The 19,169-nt window shown below is 39.0% G+C and overlaps 1 protein-coding gene and 1 long non-coding RNA gene across 3 annotated transcripts in view; one reads left to right on the top strand and one right to left on the bottom strand.

The window, feature by feature from the left end:
* Nucleotides 1–548: 548 nt before the first annotated feature.
* Nucleotides 549–19,169, bottom strand: part of Adh4 (alcohol dehydrogenase 4 (class II), pi polypeptide) — an 18,742-nt gene continuing 121 nt past the window's right edge. Inside the window, exons 2-9 of one of the 2 annotated variants that reach the window (XM_055628098.1) lie at nucleotides 18,777–18,878; nucleotides 17,782–17,920; nucleotides 15,075–15,162; nucleotides 13,105–13,336; nucleotides 8,969–9,229; nucleotides 4,486–4,615; nucleotides 3,436–3,574; nucleotides 549–1,077 (exon numbers count right to left, since the gene is read on the bottom strand). In XM_055628098.1, coding sequence (XP_055484073.1) covers nucleotides 1,053–1,077; nucleotides 3,436–3,574; nucleotides 4,486–4,615; nucleotides 8,969–9,229; nucleotides 13,105–13,336; nucleotides 15,075–15,162; nucleotides 17,782–17,920; nucleotides 18,777–18,878 — 1,116 coding nt within the window. In that variant the 3' untranslated portion in view covers nucleotides 549–1,052. The other variant, XM_055628099.1, reaches the window with a different exon arrangement.
* LOC129691919 (uncharacterized) overlaps nucleotides 18,198–19,169 on the top strand; it is an 18,123-nt gene continuing 17,151 nt past the window's right edge. Inside the window, exon 1 of the long non-coding RNA XR_008722580.1 lies at nucleotides 18,198–18,260. This is a non-coding gene — a long non-coding RNA (uncharacterized LOC129691919). The remainder of the gene's footprint in view (nucleotides 18,261–19,169) is intronic.

The following is a 19,169-nucleotide window of genomic DNA, read 5'->3' as shown; positions in this document are numbered from 1 at the left end:
AGAGTGACAGTATGTGCCACTACTGCCTGTCTTGTTCTTTATTGCTTTTAGTTGACTTTAGAAAATAGCTTCACTTAGTGCCAATTACAGTTTTTTAGCCTGTAAAACAAAAAACATAATGTATTAAAATTATCAGATAAAAGAATAGTTTTTATAGAGACATATTGAGAGTGTAGATGTGGGTTTTATTTGTTTGTTTGTTTTGTTTTTTTGAGACAGGCTTTGTTGCTGTAACAAGCCCTGGCTGTCCTGGACTTGCTTTGTAGACCAGGCTTTGCTTTCCGTTCTGAGATCTATGTGCCTCTATCTCCTGAGTGCTGGGATTAGAGGTATGCACCACCACACTTGGCTTAGATGTGTATGTGTGTGTTTTTAACATTTTTATGTAGATTTTAATATTCCATTACTTATGATTGTAGTGAATTATTACAAAATGGGGTAACAGAAAAGAAATAAAAAGATATTAAAAATTATCATCTGATTTAAGAATAGATAATAATTTATTAGAATACATAAACCATATAATAATTTTTATACACATACACTCATATATTACAGTTTTTTTTAGCAAAAGTCTTTTTATTGTGGAAAATTGTCAACACAGATGAAAGTGAAAAGAACAGTATAATGAAATTCCATGTATTCATTCCCCAGCTTAAGAAGTTACAAACGTATAGCCAAACCTTATTTATTTTTTTCATTTTCCACCTCCACTTTTGAGAAATAGTTTTAAACAGTTTCTAAACAAATGATTCTATACACCCTTCAGGTATCTAATTCATTTCTTCATCCACTCACTTTTCTGGGCATTGAAATCAAGGCTTTGTACATGCTAAGCAAGGTGTGTTCCCCTGAGCCATGATACGCAGCATCAGTTATTTAATACAGGAAATCTGAATATATTTATAGGTATGTTATTTCTAGTTAATTTATGTTGTTGTATAAACATGTGCATAAACTTGTAGTTTTCTTTGGCTCATCATGTGAAGTAATACGTTAACCAGACAGGCTCAGATCCAATCAGATAATATTCTAAAGTACTCTTGGTGTCTTCAAAAGGTCAGGATTGTTCGGATGCTGATAATAATAATAATAATAATAATAATAATAATAATAATAGAATAAATACTATTTATCTGAACATTTTATCCAAAGTCAACAGGTTGTTTTTCTTTTCACTTCAGAATTTGAGCTAATCTTTCTTTAGAGACACCTACTAAAAATTAACCTGCGCAATTTATGTGCAGTTGATTATGCTATTTTAAGGCATGTATTCACTGTTCTTGGATCATACTCATCCCACCCCCTTCTTGTCCAGCTCTTCCCTTTAGGAGATGCCCACAATGTTAAGAATAATTTCTTCTATTTTGTCATCTTTCTCCACTCATGGCATTAATAATATTTGTGACACTGTTACTAACTTGGGGGGGGTGGATTGGGGATTTTGACATGACAGAGTAAGTCCCTTGTTGCTGGTGGTGCTATTGAGAATGAAGGCATGCCAGCTGAGGAAAGAGGCCTTAGTGCTGGGAAGTCACCACTCTTGGAAAAATTGGACATCAAAGGAGAGAGAGGTTGATATGATGGGATGCCGCTTTCTGAAAACTCCAATGATGGCAAACCTGAGTCATCCCGATGAGTGTAAACACAGACAGAAACCCTATCTCAGACAACACAGCAGTAGCCAAAGAATGCTGGCATATGCAGGGCGCCATGCCTAAATGTTTTCTACCTGGATAATGGAGGTTTCATGTGCTATGCAGTGAGCCACTGCGTTCCCTTGACTTCTCTTTACTCCTTTTTGCCTATGTAGTTAGAAAGGCAGGAGGACTTTCCCTCTGACGTGTTTCCTGTACCTAAGTGGTAAAGGCCACTTGTCCATTTGTAGATAGGTAGGTGGTTCCCTCAGGGCCATGAGGGGAGTATGACACTCGCCTCAGGTAGACCAACCCCTAAGATCCCGCTTGATCATTAATTACTTAGGAACTTCTGTGGATTATGGGAGATTTGTCCATCTGCTCACTACAGCGTGATATTTCACTTGGCCGCTGCCACTTAGCATTCATTGTGGGTCTATCCTGCAGCTGAGAACTTCATGGGAAAAGGTTGTAGGGAGAAACCACAAACTCCGGATTCTCAAGCTTCCCAACCCCACTCCCCAAACAGCTAACCTGAGGAATATTGACTGTGGGCATGACGAGTTGTCTGCGATATTACAGGGTTTGTCTGCTGTGTTTACATAATATAGCTTTAGAAAGAAACACTTTTTCTTCTGTCTTTCTTGGACTTTTTTATGCTGTAGCTAATGTGTTTGTAATTTGGGAAAGTACATGTCAGTGGGATATTTTCTCAGGTTTCTTCTCCATTAAATAACCTGGGTCTTTACCCCATGGATTCATTTTGTTTTTCTGTGACATTCTGTGTTTCCAAGTCCATCACCTTCACTTTAATTTAGGCTCCTCCACTTTATCCCTCCTCTTTTTTTTTTTTTTTTTTTTTTGCCACATCTCTTAAGATCTTTGTCCCATTTCTCTTCTAAATATCATTGTTCACAGTAGTCATGTTTTGCTTCTATCAGTAAACGCTGTAAATTGACTAACATAATTAATCCCAGTCTTACACAGTCCCCAGCTCCCTTGATGGAACATTGCTATAAATGAATATGTAGTAACCAATACTGAGATGCATAGTACAGCTAACATTGTTGGGTTAGGGATCCTACAGGAGCCCTGGAACAAAGGAAGTAGAGAGTTGAAGTACCTGTATATACCTGCCACTCTCTGCTCATATTTCAGTGGCTGAATAGGGATCTGACCATGTCAAATCACAGAAAATGGTTCTAGACCTGTGCACATGGGACCAGAGGAACCTACCATTATCCTATAGAAATCTTTCCTTCTAGGGAATAACTGGTTTGAGTTAACAATTATTTGTGAACGGGAAGCTGTCTATCAGTGTTCCCTTTCCACTGCCGTATGCAGCATAGCGTATAACACGATGCACTACAGAAACGGAAGCCTTTCTTTTATTCCAAAAAGCAGTAACTTCATCTGTTAAACACATCTGGTGATTTTGATAGAGAGTCAGAAGAGACCTCTGCTTAGTTGTTAGCTTAAATAAAAAATCATAAAGGCTGGGGTTAGAAAGATGGCTGACTGGTTAGGAGCATTCGAAGCTCTTGCAGAGGACCCAGGTTCAGTTCCTAGCACCCATATCACATGGCTCACAAATGCCTGTAATTCTGGTTCCAAGGGATCTGACTTCCTATTTCTGGCTTTTTCAGGCACCTACATGCTCATGGTGCAAATACACACACACACACACACACACACACACACAGACACACGTATGCATGCACACACATAAGACAAAAAGTCATAAATGAAAAATCATAAAAAACTTCTAAACCTCCCAGTTATAGACTTGGAAGTTTACCTTTTTCCTTGGTTCAACAGGTCAGTTGCTTCATTGATTTTGTCAAATGGTAAGGCATGGGTCACCAATGAGTCCAGATTGAATTTCTTATTCTTGTAGTCAGTAACCAGGTTTGGGACAGAATCTACACTTTTCCAACCTGTAATTAGGCCACAATTTCATATAAAGAAAGGCACACTATTCGACATACAGAAGTGGTTAACTTCCTCCTTTAAAGACATTTTAATGGCATTTGTACACGTGTAGAATGTACTCTGCTAATATCTGCTATCTCAGAGTATACTGGCATTACCCGTCCTGTATCTTGCTGGACCCCTTCTAGTTCGGTGTCTTTGTTTAAATCTAGATAAGTGTGTTTGAAGAGGTGAAATTATTAGGTGAGATTTGGGTTGCTTTAAATACATTAAGCTTTGCTCTACCTTTTATTGTATTAATTTTTTAAAAAATTTTTCTTTGTCAGACAATAGTGGCACATGCCTTTAACCCTAGCATCCTTGGGAGGCAGAGATGGGCAGATCTTTGGATTCAAGGCCAGCCTGGTCTGCAAAGTAAATTCCAGGACAGCCAGGGCCTCACAGAGAAACCCTGTCTCAAAAAATACAAAAACAAACAAACAAACAAAAAGAAGTTTTTCTTCATAAAAAATTCAAGATTATTATCCACTCTAGCTAAGAAATTGTCTTAATTAGACCAAACTTTCCTAAAGTTTCTCAGTCAACTGGTTCATTTCAATACCACTTGAATTTTTTTTTTGTTTTCTTTTGAGAAAGGTTCTTGTTGTACAGCTCAGGTAGGTCTTGAACTCATTATATGTCTCAAACTTATCTGTCTGTCTCATTCCCTTGATTGCTGGGATTATAGGTTTGTACCACTAAGTTCACTTACTTAAACTGAATTTCAATTTGTAAATTGTAGTCATATTTTCATATAAACTTCATTTACTTTTCAAATTATTGGAAATTTTTTTTAATACTCAATGTTCATATGAATTATTTTTGTTTCAAAATTTAGTAATTAATAATTTAATATTGTAGTGAAGAAAAAACTGACCACCAAAGAATGTTCCATTTATAGAACGGCCCATTATAACGTCCACGGTGGATATATTCATTTCGTCAGACTTTGCTCCAACTACAGTGCACGATCCCCAGCCTATTACTGTGCAGTCCACGGCTGCTTTCTGCAATATCAAACAAAAGATTACCTGGGCAAGCAGAGACTTGAGTGTGAGCACATACAGTGCTGCAGGAAAACGTGTACAACGTTGCCAGTTACACAGCAGGCTCAAGTTAGGGGGTCATCACATCCTCCAACCAACTATGAGGCTCTAGTGTTCTGTTATGTGTGGGACAAAGGAAACAACCCTTGATACCATCAAAAGATATTCAAAAGACATGGGACATATTTTACCCGGTACAAACACCATGGTTTGGCTGAACCTGTGAAGTATAACATAGATACTGAGAAACATGACCTGAGAATTAAGAGGAATCTATAGAGAATGAACTTTAGTCAGGAGTGGTTTGGCAATCTACCACAAACATTTGCTAAAATATGAGAAATTCTTGGAGCCTGTGATCAAAATATTGAGAAGTATGAAGAGAGAGCTAGTAAGTGATTCTGTAGAGCCTGCGAAATGAAGCACACACTGGATACTTAGATTTCGAAGTAGGATAAATATGGAGAAATACTATTTAAAATGGGATAAAGATACAAGAAAATAACACTTTGTTTCCCTCCATGTTTTTAGCCTACAGTTAGGGTGTGTTCTGCCTGCTATGTGTGCTCTCGCTGAGACTGAGGCTGTGGATTTGAGCTTTCTGGATCGCTGAGACAGAGAATATTGCTGCTAGCCTCCTGTAAGTCTGGGGTGGAGTAAAAAGGCTAATTGAAAACGGAAGGTTTCTCCCTCCCTCGTCTCCTACAGCTGGGATACAAAGTGAATAAACTGTAATTAATAAAAAAAATAAATAAATTAAAAAAAGCAACCAAACAAAAAACAAATGGAAGTTTCACTGTGGAAGGCCTTTCCATGGAGAAGCCATAGGGCAAACAGATAAACATTTTAAATATTTTGAGATTGATATGGAAGACAAATATAATCTTTGTTCACATCCTTTGTGGTCAACTTGAGTTTGAACATTTGGAGTGAGATTTACTTTTACAAAAACTGTTGTTGGCTTCGAGTTGCTGAACACTGAAGAAGAAGCAGTTAGTCTCTCTTCCTGGAAGATGGCCAATTCTGGAAACTTAGAATGTGTTTTAAAGTTTTTATTTTAATGTATGTTTATTTACTATTTTGACAATTCCTAATGTTTGAAAATCAAGTCCATGATGGAGATGGTGGTACATACCCATAATTCCTGCACTTGGGAGTCTGAGGCAGGAGGATTGCAAGTTCCAGGCCAGCTACATGTAAGACTTTATCTAAAAAACAAAACAACAAACAAACAAAGAAACAAGGAAAAGAAACAAAGTGATAAAATCACAAAACCCGACAACAGCAGAACTACATCCCACCAGACTACAAAACTGAAAAAGAGAAGTAGAGAAGAGAGATTAACCCTTCCATATCCCTGGCTGTCCTGAAACTCACTGTTTAGATCAGGTTGTTCTTGACTTTACAAAGTTCTGCCTGGCTCTGTCCTCCAAGTGCTGGGATTAAAGGTGTGTGCCATCATGTTCAGCCTTATTTTCTGTGTATTTTGTAAGACACAAGGTTGTTATATTTACGTATTGCTAAGAGAGACCCACGAGAGAAGATAAGCCTGTGGATTTCTCACCTTAAAGTGGCTGCTCACAAGAACTCTAAAATTACTGCTGTTTTTAAGGAGGAGAGCGATTGAGGAAGACTCTGGACATCAACCTCCACGTGCACATGCATTTATGTGTACACTCAAAACATGCAAACATGCATATATACCCGTATGCATATCATATACATGTGAGAAAACGGAAATGACCACTACTGTGTTTTAAAGGCCTTTCCTGGTGCTGTGTTCACATTCCTGACCATTGCTCTAGTTCATCAGTTAAGCTCTATGACAGTAACAGTGCAAATGGGATTTGTATGTAACACAATACATTCAGTAGACAGATGACTCTTGATAACAACCTGTTTTGCCTGTGTGTGTTGTTATACATTTTAATCCCAATACTTGAGAGGCAGAGGCAGAGGCAGGGAGAACTCCATGAGTTCAAGGCCATTCTAGTCTACACAGTGAGTTCTGTGATAGTCAGGGCTACATAGTGAGACCCTGTCTCAAAGAATATTTTTGTTTGAATTAGCAAAACATTACAAACTTGTTAATGCTGTATAACTTTTGAACTGTTCTGTTAGGTCCTTTAGGCTGATTATATCTAATCAGAGAATTAGATATAAATTAAGTTCAAACCTATACCTATAGTTAGAAGTTGCTTTATAACCCCCAAACATGGGTTTGTTTTTTGAGGTATGGGAACTTTTGGTGGAAGAATAAGTATGTCATCTTTCAGGATTAGATACATCTATCTTGTTTCATCTGGATTCCTTAGTGTAATTCTGATTCATAATTTAAAATACCTGTAAGTCAGCTGTAATACTACATGTTAAAACTTAACATGTTAAAATTAACATGCTCTATTAGGTGACTTATATCACTGTTTTTTATTTGAAGAAAAAAAAAAGAACAAAAAAGCAACAGTAAAACTCCCCCAAACTGTGGCAAGGGGCTCCAGCTCCTGCACATTTCCTAGGAGTATAGTTCAGCCATTGATATTTTACAAAACAACAAAATAATAGCAAACAACTGAAACTTTTAGGAAGTCTGTGCCAGATAGTTTTATGTTATCATGACACAAGCTAAGAGGGGGGGAACCTCAATTAACAAAATGTCTTTGTAAGATTGGCTCTAGGTAAGCATGTAGGCCATTTCCTTAACTAGTGATTGGTGGGGGAGGGCCCAGACCATTGCAGGTGATGCCAACCCTGGGCTGGTAGTCTTGGGTTCTAGAAGAAAGAAGGCTAAGCAAGCATGGGGAGCAAGACAGTATGCTGCACTCCTACATGGCCTCTGCATCAGCTCCTGCCTCCAGGTTCCTGCCCTGTTTTGAGTTCCTGTCCTGGTTTCCTTCAATGATGGACTAAAACGCAGACGTGTAGGCCAAGTAAATTCTCTGCTCTCTATGGTGTTTGGTCATTGTGTTTCATCACAGTAACGGAAACCCTGACTAAGACAGTCTAATGATAGCCATCACAATTAAAAAAAGAATGTGGCAAGTAGGCTGCCTTTCCCTGTAAAAACTGAGCTGTGGGAAGTGCAGAACGTACATGCAGCACTGCAGGCTAGGGTGGAAGCCCAGAATACAGGTACAGGCACAGGGTTAAAAGCCCTGTATGTGTGCTGCCCCAATAGCAGCCAATGTCTACTTGCATTTACCAACTGCTAGAGGCTGTCAGGCGGTTTGTGTGTGGCCTACAAATTGCTTTCTTCCTGGGCTCCATTGTTTCTGGAGAATGTACTAGTCAGGTAAGACCCAGGGGAGGAAACACCACCAAGTCTATTTCTTTATAACTTTACTCCTTTTAACCATCTCTAAGAGGAGGGTTAGTAACCAGGCTGCATGATAGTGTTACTCAAAAGGAAAACACCACAACTGCTTCTCACTCACAGTGAAACAGGAAGAATCAAGGCAGTAACTCAGTTGTTAAATCCTTTGGTAATTTCATCCCTAATCAAACAAAAATAAAATCAGTATCTTGAGCAAATACAAATTAGGTGATTATTGACTGAAGGATAAAGCAGGGTGCTACCACAAGCAGAAGGTACAGAGATGACCTGTCAGCAACAGGTGGCTCATTGCCTTTTTTTATTTGATTTGATAGAGTGGGGATTTCCCTAGCTACGGAAAAATAAAGGAACCCTCAAATTACCTTTTAGAATAGTTGGAATCATCATGGAAAACAAAATTGGAAAATATTTTCTGCCTAAGAAGATCTCTCAAAAGAACAAACAAAATAAGTGGCATGGGTGCTCATCTTGGAGGCCTGAGCTCACAGATCACACTGGCATATGGGAAGCCTTAGGCTTGGTCTCACTGTGTCCTTGAAGGATTCATGCATTTGTACACTGCATGGCAGTGTTGATAACTGGTGGGATCTTCAGAGAAGCCTAATGGACGTAGGTGCTCCTGCCATAATCCCATTCAGATGTGCTGGTGCAGACAGGAGAGTCACCCAAATTAACCCTGTGCTATTTACAGTTTTTCAACTTCCAAAATGTAAGCATAATAAGCGTCTTCTCTTAATAAGCCTCAAGTTCAAGATACTAACATAAAACAAGCCAAAAGAGGCCACACCAGTGAACTTTGACAGAAAGTTAGTATGGCTGAGGGAGTGGTTGATCACCTATAGATGACAATGCTTTTCTGCCTGCCCTTTGAAAATGAGTGTTAAGAAGGATATCTACTGCTGTAAAATAGTCACTTTCCCTTATTATTTGCTGATTAAAGAGCATATCAGAAGAAGCAAGGATGGGAAGAAAAATCCACATACCAAGGTCTCGGCTGTTCCTGCACAGTCAAGGGAGAAATCCACACCTCCACTGGTCAGTTCAGTGATGGCATCCTGCACCAGTTTATCTAGGTCTCTGGGATTAAGGCAGTCAGTGGCTCCCAGGGACTTGGCTTTTGAAAACTTCTCACTGTTGATGTCAATCGCTATGATTCTGGAAGCACCTGCTGCTTTACATCCAATTATAGCAGAAAGACCTACACACCCAAGACCAAAGACAGCACAAGTGGAACCAGGGGTGACCTGCAGACAGGGAAAGTGCAGAGTGACTTAACGCTGCTGCTCTCAGTGTTTTCCTTCATGGGGGAGAGCGAGATGAGGGCTTAGACACACAAACGAAGAGAATGACTGTGATAAAGCTATGATGTATCCAGTGCTGAGAACCTGCCAATGTGAGGACAGATGCTTTCCTGCCAGAATTTCTAATGTTATTCAAAGGCCAATAACGTATCCATTCATAAGGAGCAAACCCAAGTGGAAAGAATTCTCAATTTCACCTTCCCTTCAATGATGTTAGAAAATAATTTAAAAGTTCACATAATTCCAAAGGAGTCGTTTTTTCCCCCATTGAAATTGGGTTTGAGGTAATTGGCATCTATAGTTCTTTTTCCTTTTTTTTTTTTTTTTTTTTTTTTGAGACAGGGTTTCACTATCTTCCTGGCTGTCTTGCAACTTCTCTGTAGACCAGCCTGGCCTAGAATTCACAGAGATTCACCTGTCTCTGCCTCCCGAGTGCTGGGATTAAAGGCATGCACTACCATTGCCTGGTTTCTAAAGGACCTTATTTTGCTGTGCAATTGTTCTTGGATGACCATTAATATTTCTATAAATGTAAATGGATATACCTGATCATTCCAGATTATCACTTTATTTAAGTGGGATGAAGTCTGAATATCTTTGCATGGAATTGAAGGATGCTTATTTGTTTGTTGCAGACAGATTCCCACTGTGTAGGCTACAGTGACCTTGAACTTGAGATCATTTTGCTTTAGTTTCTATAGTGCTATAATGTTACAGGCATGTGATACCATAGTTGGTGAATGTTTGATGACTCCTGTTTACCTTTCAGTTTCATTTCCATGGTATCCACAACAGCCATATATGGTGGCACCTTTCACTCCTGTGTCTTAATCTCTTCTTCCTAAGTTCAGCCAGTGTACTCTCCATCCTGTTTCTTTAAAGTAAAGTATAACCTATCTTTCCAGGCATGGCCTAAACAGCATTTTCTCTGTGAAACTGTTCTTGATTCTTCAGTCAGAAATCAATGCATTTTTGCTTTCCTTTTCTTATAGCATATGTAATAATTTATAACCCTCCCTCTTGCTTTGGTTTTTGAAGAGTATGGCACTGCAAACCAGGCTGGAGCTCACTATTTAGCCTATGTTGGCCTCATGGTGATCCTCTGGCCTCAGTGTCGCGAATGCTAGGAAGATAGGCATGAACCACCACAGCTGGCCAGTGTTTTAAAGGCAGGGGGTCTTTTAATCTCCTGCATTTTTGAGGGCTACTGCTATTATATTGTGAACCTCTGATGAAGGTCTTCTCACATAGACTTAAATGTACAATGTACAGTATGGTTAGAGAAGTCCTGTAGTTGGCACAAATTCTTAGAAGTGGAAGAGTGGCAGAAAATACGACACAGAGGAAAGCTTATTTAGTATTTTCTGCTGAGTATTAGAAACTTCAGATTAAAGAATAAGCAAAAACAAAAGATCAGATATTTCCATGAGATGTTGATGCCATCTAATTTGGAAACATGATTAGTCAGGAGCACTTTCTGAAAGGATGGGCTAATGAGTAAGCTGTGCTGAGAAAACAAATAACAACATGTAGAAGAAAAAGTAGACTTCTCTTTCTTCTCCTCCTCTTTTTCTTTTTGTTGAGACATGGTCTTTCTATGTAGCTGCCCTGGAACTCACTAGAGCAGCTGCTTTCAGACCCAAGTCTGGATCCACTTGCCCCTGCCTTCCAAGTGCTGAGATGAAGGGTGTGCACCACCTTGCCCAGCTGACTCTTACACAAATTCAGCTCACAGTGGGTTAAAGGCTTAAGTGCAACAGATAAGGCTATAAATTGAATAGAAGAAACATAAGGCAAAGTGTTTATGGCCACAATCTGCCCAGTGATTTCTTGGATCTCACTCTGAAGAGCATAGGAGATGGAGCAAGGATCACAAGATCAAGTAAGGCCATTGTGGGTTGCCTAGTGAGACCCTGTCTCCAAAACAAAACAAAACAAAACAAAAACAGAAGCCTGAGAAACAAAAGAAAAATAGATGAATGGGATTATATCAGTTTAAAAACCTTTTGTGTAACCAAGGGCATAGCCAACAGACTTGAGATAACCTATGAAATGGGAGAATATACTTTCAACTCTATATCCGACTCAGCACTAATATCAACACCATCTGAGGAGATCTGCTGTGCACAATGGTGACTTTGACCAGCAGCTCATCTACACTTAAGTATTTTTGGGGATACATGGAAAGGCTTTTTATTTTGAAGGTAATTTTGCGAGGAAATAGATATGTTATTTTATCATTTAACTATCTACCATCTATCAATCAGAACATCACTTTGTTCTCCATATAGAATTTTCATTGATTAAAACTGAAATCATTCAAAGGACTGGAGAGGGCTTAGCAGATAAGAGCACTTGCTGTTCTTCTTCTTCTTCTTCTTCTTCTTCTTCTTCTTCTTCTTCTTCTTCTTCTTCTTTTTCTTCTTCTTCTTCTCCTTCTCCTTCTTCTCCTTCTTCTTCTTTTTTAAAATATTTATTTACTATTTATACAACATTCTGCATGCATACCAGATCTTAATATAGATGGTATGAGCCACCATGTGGTTGCTGGGAATTAAACTCAGGACCTTTAGAAGAATAGCTAGTGTTCTTAACCTCTGAGCCATCTCTCCAGCCTGCACTTGCTGTTCTTGCAGAGGACATATTTGACTCCCAGCCCCCACACTGGAGCTCACAACATACTGTAACTCCTATACAGAGGATCTGATGCTCTCTTCTGATTTATAGGCACATATATTCCCTGGTGCATGTACATGCAGGCAAAACACTCAGACACATAAAATGAAGTAAATACATTTTACAAAAAGTTAAAAAAAACTCAATCCAGCAAAATCTATATCATTCGAAATGGAAGTCCAGCAGCATAGCGTGGCTCATGCCATAGTTCTGGCACTTGGAAGGCAGAGTCAGGAGGACTGTGAGTCTGAGGGCAGCCTGGTAGATGTAGTGGTAGTTGGGAGGAGTGAATAAGTGAGCTAGAGATAGATAGATATATCTGATAGACTGACATATACCTAACGTATAGAGTAGAGTCAGGGAGAAATGGGCGTCTTCCCTGCAATGCCTATATCACTCCATTTTGAATTACATAGACTTTACTGGGTTGAGTTTTTTAAAAACTTTTTATAAAATGTGTTTACCCCTTTTTATGTGTCTAAGTGTTTTGCCTGCATTTTTTTTCTTCTTCTTTTAACAGTCTTGTCTGTCTGTAATCTGGTTAGCTTCGAAACAGTGTTCAAGTTCTGATAGGATCCCAGGAATACATCTTGAAAGAATATATTTTCTTATACACAGGAGAATGGGAAATTGGTGAATTGTTACTGATTGAGAGGTAATACTCTACAGAATTACAGAGGAAAGCAGGGTGACTAAGGGGAAATAGCTGGGGTTTCTTCACTTGTTGTTGTCCCCAGATGAGCATTTGTATTTGGAGGTCATGTTTAGATGGGCTATATTTAAATCAGGGGACAGCTACATTTAGCTTATTAACCATATATTGTTTTATATATGCAATAAAACTTAATATGCTCACACCTATTGGCTATTAGAGACATCTAATAGCCCACGCAAAATCACAGAGGCCTAACTTAGAGATATAGTTCATGGGTACAGCATTTGCCTAGCAGGTGTGTGGCCTGGCTTTCAATCTCCAATACATAAAAAAAAAAAAAAAGAAATCCACAGAGGCAGTAAATGATGTAGCTAATTATAGTGGCAATGAGCAATGCAGCTGAGAGTGAAGACAGTTCTAACTCCTTTACACAGTTTTGTCTCCCGGTAACCTCTGTTTACAAGCAACCTAGCATTGAACAGTGTACCTTGGCAGTGTTGATGGCAGCCCCGTAGCCTGATGAGAACCCACATCCAATCAGACAAACTCTCTCCAAGTTTGCCTCATCATCGACTCTGGCAAGATTGTCTTTTGAAACCACAGTGTACTGAGAGAATGAGCTGACTCCCATGAAATGGTAAATTGGTTTTCCTTTACAGGTAAACCTACTGGTTTTGTCTTCCATGAGCTCTTGATCAATGGTGGGGTATTTAAAGTTTCTAGAAAAAGAAAAGGACACAACAAAAGAGATATATTGTCAATCATATATTTCTCATGAAAGCTTATGGAATCAAATGGAAAAGTTGGGAAAATAACTTGATATTTTCGCATCCATACATAGTATTTTTTGAGCTATTTTAGTGTTAGCACCAACAAACTTGTGCTAAATGCTTTCTGCATGTCAAGAGCTCTTTTAAGGACTATATTATTAACTCTTTCTTCTGATAGAAAGCTCAAATAGAAATAGAGTAGTACATTGACCCTCCATGTGCTTACCTTCCAGCCCCATTAACTGTCAAATCTTGGCCAGTAAGTTTTACCTGCCACTCTACACAATACACACCTCTTTTCCAGTATCATACAGTCTCATCTGTATTGGAGTATCTCAGCACATGTTTCTCAAGGATTTCTTTAAGTTGGCAGAGTACGTATTATTAAGATGTCTTTTTAAGTTCATATCTCCCTTGTGGAAAACTGGAGTCATCAGTCCTATAGATTTTCCCTTGTGAGTGTTGCTGATCATTCTACTGAAATCTGGTTTAATATGTCTCCCTGTCTCAGTGTTGCCTCTTAAATCAGAAGTTTTTAACAAAATGTCTGATTCAGATTTCACATTTTTATGGGAATACTTCAAAGGTGGCATAATACACCTGGAGGGGTCAATCTATGTAGTTATTTTGTTTTTATAGTATTAGAATTCATGGCTGTTGTGTAAATCCATTATTAAAGGTTTGCAAAAGAGTATAGTTTTAATTCAACCCTGCAAATTGACTGACATTAGTGTCTTATTGCAGATAGAGTAACAAAGGCATAGGTGTTAGTAATCTGCTTTTAATTTATTTTATAAAAAGATTTGCTTATTATGTATGTGTATGTGTGTGAGTTTATATGCACCACACATGTATAGATTCCCACAGATGCCAGAATGGGCCATTGAATCTTCTGGAACTGGAATTATAGATGGTCTTAAACCACTATGTAGGTGCTGGTAACTGAACCCAAGTCCTCTGTAAGACTAATGATCACTTTTAACTGCTGAGCCATCCCTCCAGTCCAGATTTTAACTTCCTAAATAGCAAGCTTCAGTCAGTATTAAGGACAAATATATCTTGCTTTGGTCTCAAAATCAGTCTGAAGTGATTAAGATCCTTACTGTTGAGCCACAGTGTGTGTGTTAAAACCTGGTTTCAGGACCTGAAGTTGTATGGCCTGGAGTAAATTAATGTGCCTCTCTGTATTCCTTCTCACTTCCCTATAAGCAGATATGATTTTAAGTTGGAATTTATCACTCTAATGATGCGTTTTTACTTTTGTTATATACACATGTAACCATAAGCTCTTGTACTGTTTTCCTGTGCCATACTACGTAGCATGTCTCTTAGTATCTTGCTTCTTTCCCTTAACATGTGTTTAAAATTAGGTCAGTGAATTTATTTTAAGTGTAGTTACTTTCATTGTATGATAGTCCATTGTATTATTACATAGCAGTAGATCAAGTTATATTTTCAATGAAGTACACTCCTGTGGTTGTTCATTGCTCTTAAAAGCCACATGACAGTGAACATTTTATTTTAGTGTGCTTCTCTTCCTGTGTGTTTGTAACAGTGTCTTATAGGCGCATAGAAGTAGAATTAGTAAGTAGAAGGTTCTCATCTTTTCACCTCCATTTATGTTTGGCTGGTGTGTTTAAGACATACATGCCTACTTATACTCTTATTAACAGCGAAGAGAGCTTACCGAAGTTTCCCACAGAGGTTTGTGAGAGGACTCAGACAGAATTTGCATTTTTGACACTGTGGTGCGAAGAATGGGATTACTTTGTCCCCTAGAAAGAGAAGCCATATGTTAGATGGCACCTCAGTTGTAGTTGGAGTCTCCAGGAGCACAGTTAGGCTGTGAGTCAGGACCTGCCTAGTTTATGCAAGGGCTCATGCTTGATTCCTATCCCTAAAAAGCTTTCTTTCAGCTAAACCAGAAGAGAACACCATTTTATAGAGTATACATTCTATATTCAACAAAAATATAAGTAGCAAAAATATTTTATTTCAGTAAAATAGAAGATTGTGGATTCTTTCAAGTACTGCATCTTTTTTTTCTCTTTCTTTTTTTTTCATTTTTACTCTTCCGGGCAGCCAAGTAGCCTGTACTAGTATTAACAGGTGCAGAGTTCTGGTTGGGAATCTGCTCACTGAGGTCTCTGCATATGACTGTTGTTTACTGCCTTTCCCAACACTGTGTGGAACAGATAGCATCTTTGTAGGACAGAGGAGGTGGGGCATGCTAGGCTAGAGAGAGAACATAGACTTTATGTCATTGCCTATGTTGTACCATTCAGATTCACTTTTAAATCCCACATTTTCTAGCTCCTCAACCAATTCCCATTTAACAATGGCATTGACTCTTTTATAACCAAAGTGATGGTACTTCACATGTGATCAGCAGTTAGTATGTGGCAGGCACCATTCAAATAGCTAATGTTATTATTATTATTTTAGTTCTTTTTTTATTAATTACAGTTTTTTCATGTTGTATCCCAACTGTAGGCTAATGTTATTATTTTACTTCTCACACCTGCCATTTTAGAAAAGAGAAATTTAAGTCCAATCATAAAAAATGTATCTGGCTCCAATCACACAGCCAGTACATGGCAGAATCAGGATTAAAGGTTGACACTGGTCATGCTTTCAAGAATGCAGGGTTTCCTGAACTCTGCCCAAAGTTTGCCTATGAGTCTCAGCATCTGCTTTAATACCCTGCTGGGTAGAGTCTTTCAGATGCCCTCTGTGGTAGGCTCCTGTCCTGTTTCCTGTTTTCTCCTTCTTCTGATGTTCGTACCACTTGTCTTTCTGAGTGAAGCTTGATCATCTTACTCAGGGTCCTCCTTCTTGCCTAGCGTCTTTAGGTGTACAGATTTTTAGTATGATTATCCTATATTATATGTCTAATATACACTTATAAGTGAGTATATACCATGTGTGTCTTTCTGCTTTGGGGATAGCTCACTCAGGATGATCTTTTCTAGTTCCCACTATTTGCCTGCAAATTTCATAATTTCCTTGTTTTTAATTGCTGAGTAGTCTTCCATTGTGTAAATGTACCATAATTTCTGTATCCATTCCTCAATTTAGGGACATCTGGGTTGTTTCCAGATTCTGGCTATTACAAATAAATCTGTTATGAACATGGTTGAGCAAATGTTCTTGTTGTGTACTTGAGCATATTTTAGTTGTATACCTAGGAGTGGTATAGCTGAATCTTGAGGTAGCACTATTCCTAATTGTTTGAGAAAGCACCAGATTGATTTCAAAAGTGGTTGTACAAATTTACATTCCCACCTGCAATGTGCATGGAATCTTATGAAAGAATAGGAGGGGACTGGAGCTCCACAAGGAGAGCAACAGAACCAAAAAATCTGGGCCCAGGGGTCTTTTCTGAGTCTGATACTCCAACCAAGGACCATGCATGGGGATAACCTAGAACCCCTGCACAGATGTAGCCCATGGCAGCTCAGTGTCCAAGTGGGTTCCCTAGTAAGAGGAAAAGGTACTGTCTCTGACATGAACTCAGTGGCTGGCTCTTTGATCACCTCCCCCTGAAGGGGGTGCAGCCTTACCAGGCTACAGAGGAAGACAATGCAGCCAGTCCTGAGGAGACCTGATAGGCTAGGGTCAGATGGAAGGGCAAGAGGACTTCCCTATCAGTGGATTGAGGAAGGGGCATGGAAGGTGATGAGGGAGGGAAGGCAGGATTGGGAGGGGATGAGTGATGGGGCTACAGCTGGGATACAAAGTGAATAAATTGTAATAAATAAAAAAATTAAAAAGAAAAGAATTCAGGGTTTGAGGGAGCAATCTGTTTCTGTGCTCAAACTTGGAATGGAAAATACTAACATACCTCCAAGTTTGGTTGCACGGTTGATATGGCCCATCAGATCTTACATGGCTTGCACACCAGTATACACTGCACACATTATAAAATATAATGAGCCATTTGCTTGCTGCAGGGTATTAGGTTTTATCTTATGAACTTAACAAAATGACACTTAAACTAACATTGACATGTGTGATGCTCTTCCCTGAAGTCCCCTGCAAGCCTTCATTCTTTACATAACCATAAAATAAATTTCCATTTCATATGGAGAAAGTGTTTGTGAATTACGGAAGCTTCAGTTTACACTAACCCTGTAGCTTTGTTTTATAAGACAACTTCCCTGTTTATGTAAATAAAGTGGCTGTATTTTCAGGATTTTATTAGACTGTTCTAGTTTCAAATATTCTATTTCCTTGTTATACCATGTCAGATCATTTGAGTCAGTGTCCCTTTGGGAAAGATGAACTCTGTAAACAAAGCTCAGTCATAGTACAAAAAGCAAAGGCAAGTTGTCAGGAGCTATCACGGAAAGGTCTGGGACTGTCTGTTTCATTGAAATCAGAAGGTGGAATACCTGGTTTGAAGTTGGTCACTCCTGGTCCAACACTTTCTACAATTCCTGCACATTCATGGCCAAGGACTACTGGGAAGAGAGCTTTCTTCTTAGGATTGGTAGCACTGATGTCAGTAGGGCACACACATGTGGTGATTACCTACGAAGCAAGAAAGACTTGGGTTGTGCTTTCGCAGGGTATTCTTATGTCTAGTGTTATCCTGAATCACTATAGCAATACTAGACTTCAGTAAAAGAATTATATTTTGAGGGGAAAAAAAGGCACATACAAAATACTTTAGACTGTATTCTAGTCTTCCTAGAATCCAGTTTAATTTTCATTGTTTCTAGAAAAAAATCAACAGGAGATATCAAAATCAATATCTCTAGAAGAGGAGAAATCAAAGAAAAAAGGAACGAGAATAGACACCAAGCAGCGATAAGAACATAGATCTACGTGGCTTGTTCTGTGTGTGGAGACTGCAGGAAATGAAGTGAAGGTAATAAACCTGTAGTTAAAAGAAACTAAACGACTTTTCACCTTCTGGCATGATTCTTCAAATTTGTCCGTGAGGCTTCTTCATGCATCCTCACACAAACTTGTGATAGGTTGGCCCAGGGGAAACCTGGGTAACTGGACTTTCTCTTAATGGTTCTGCCTCACTTCTCCCATCTCTAATCCTTCCTCTTGCCCCCACAGTGGCCCACAATAGCTCTCCAAGTTTTCATCCACTTTTGCTTTGGGCTATTTCTCTCTTCTTTTTAAAAACACCTCCCCATAATTAGTAGTTAGAAAACAAAAAGAAAAACCTAACTAATTCTAATTCAAAGTAAGTTACTTGGATGATTCTTAGGGTTGGTATCTATGTTAAGATAGTTGCATTACATTTGATGCCTACTGTAAAAAAGCATGGTAATGCCTCCTTTAAAATTTGGATCTAAACATATAGCTGTCCATAGGGGAAAGTCAACATTCAGGGCCATGTCTGTATTGCTCAGCTAAAGTCCCTACTCACCTGAATTCGAACTTCATGAGCCCTTGGAGGAGACACTTGAATTTCCTCAATGCAAAGGGGACTGCCGGTTTCCCAGGCAACAGCTGCCTTGCAGGTAATAACCTGAAAGAGAGAGAGGAAGGAGAGAGGGAAGTGGGAGAATGGTGGTGAGGGAAACAGGGAGGGGAAGACAGAGATAGAAAGAGAGAGAGAGAGAGAGAGAGAGAGAGAGAGAGAGAGAGAGAATAAGATGATTTTGTGGAAAAAAAAGACACTCCAGAGTTGTTTTTCCTTAGAGCAGATTCCTAGTTTATAGACTGCTCCTATCACTTCTGTTAACTTCAGTCATCACGCCTCCAGTGTAACCTGGAAGGTAGCATCTTCAGCAAATGTGCAGACACAACAGAAGCAGCA

The sequence above is a fragment of the Psammomys obesus genome, unplaced genomic scaffold (genome assembly GCF_907164565.1).
Source record: "Psammomys obesus unplaced genomic scaffold, mPsaObe1.curated_primary_1811, whole genome shotgun sequence".
NCBI lineage: Eukaryota > Metazoa > Chordata > Mammalia > Rodentia > Muridae > Psammomys > Psammomys obesus.
The sequence above is the reverse complement of the archived record's forward strand: the minus strand, read 5'-3'. Positions and strand labels throughout refer to the sequence as shown.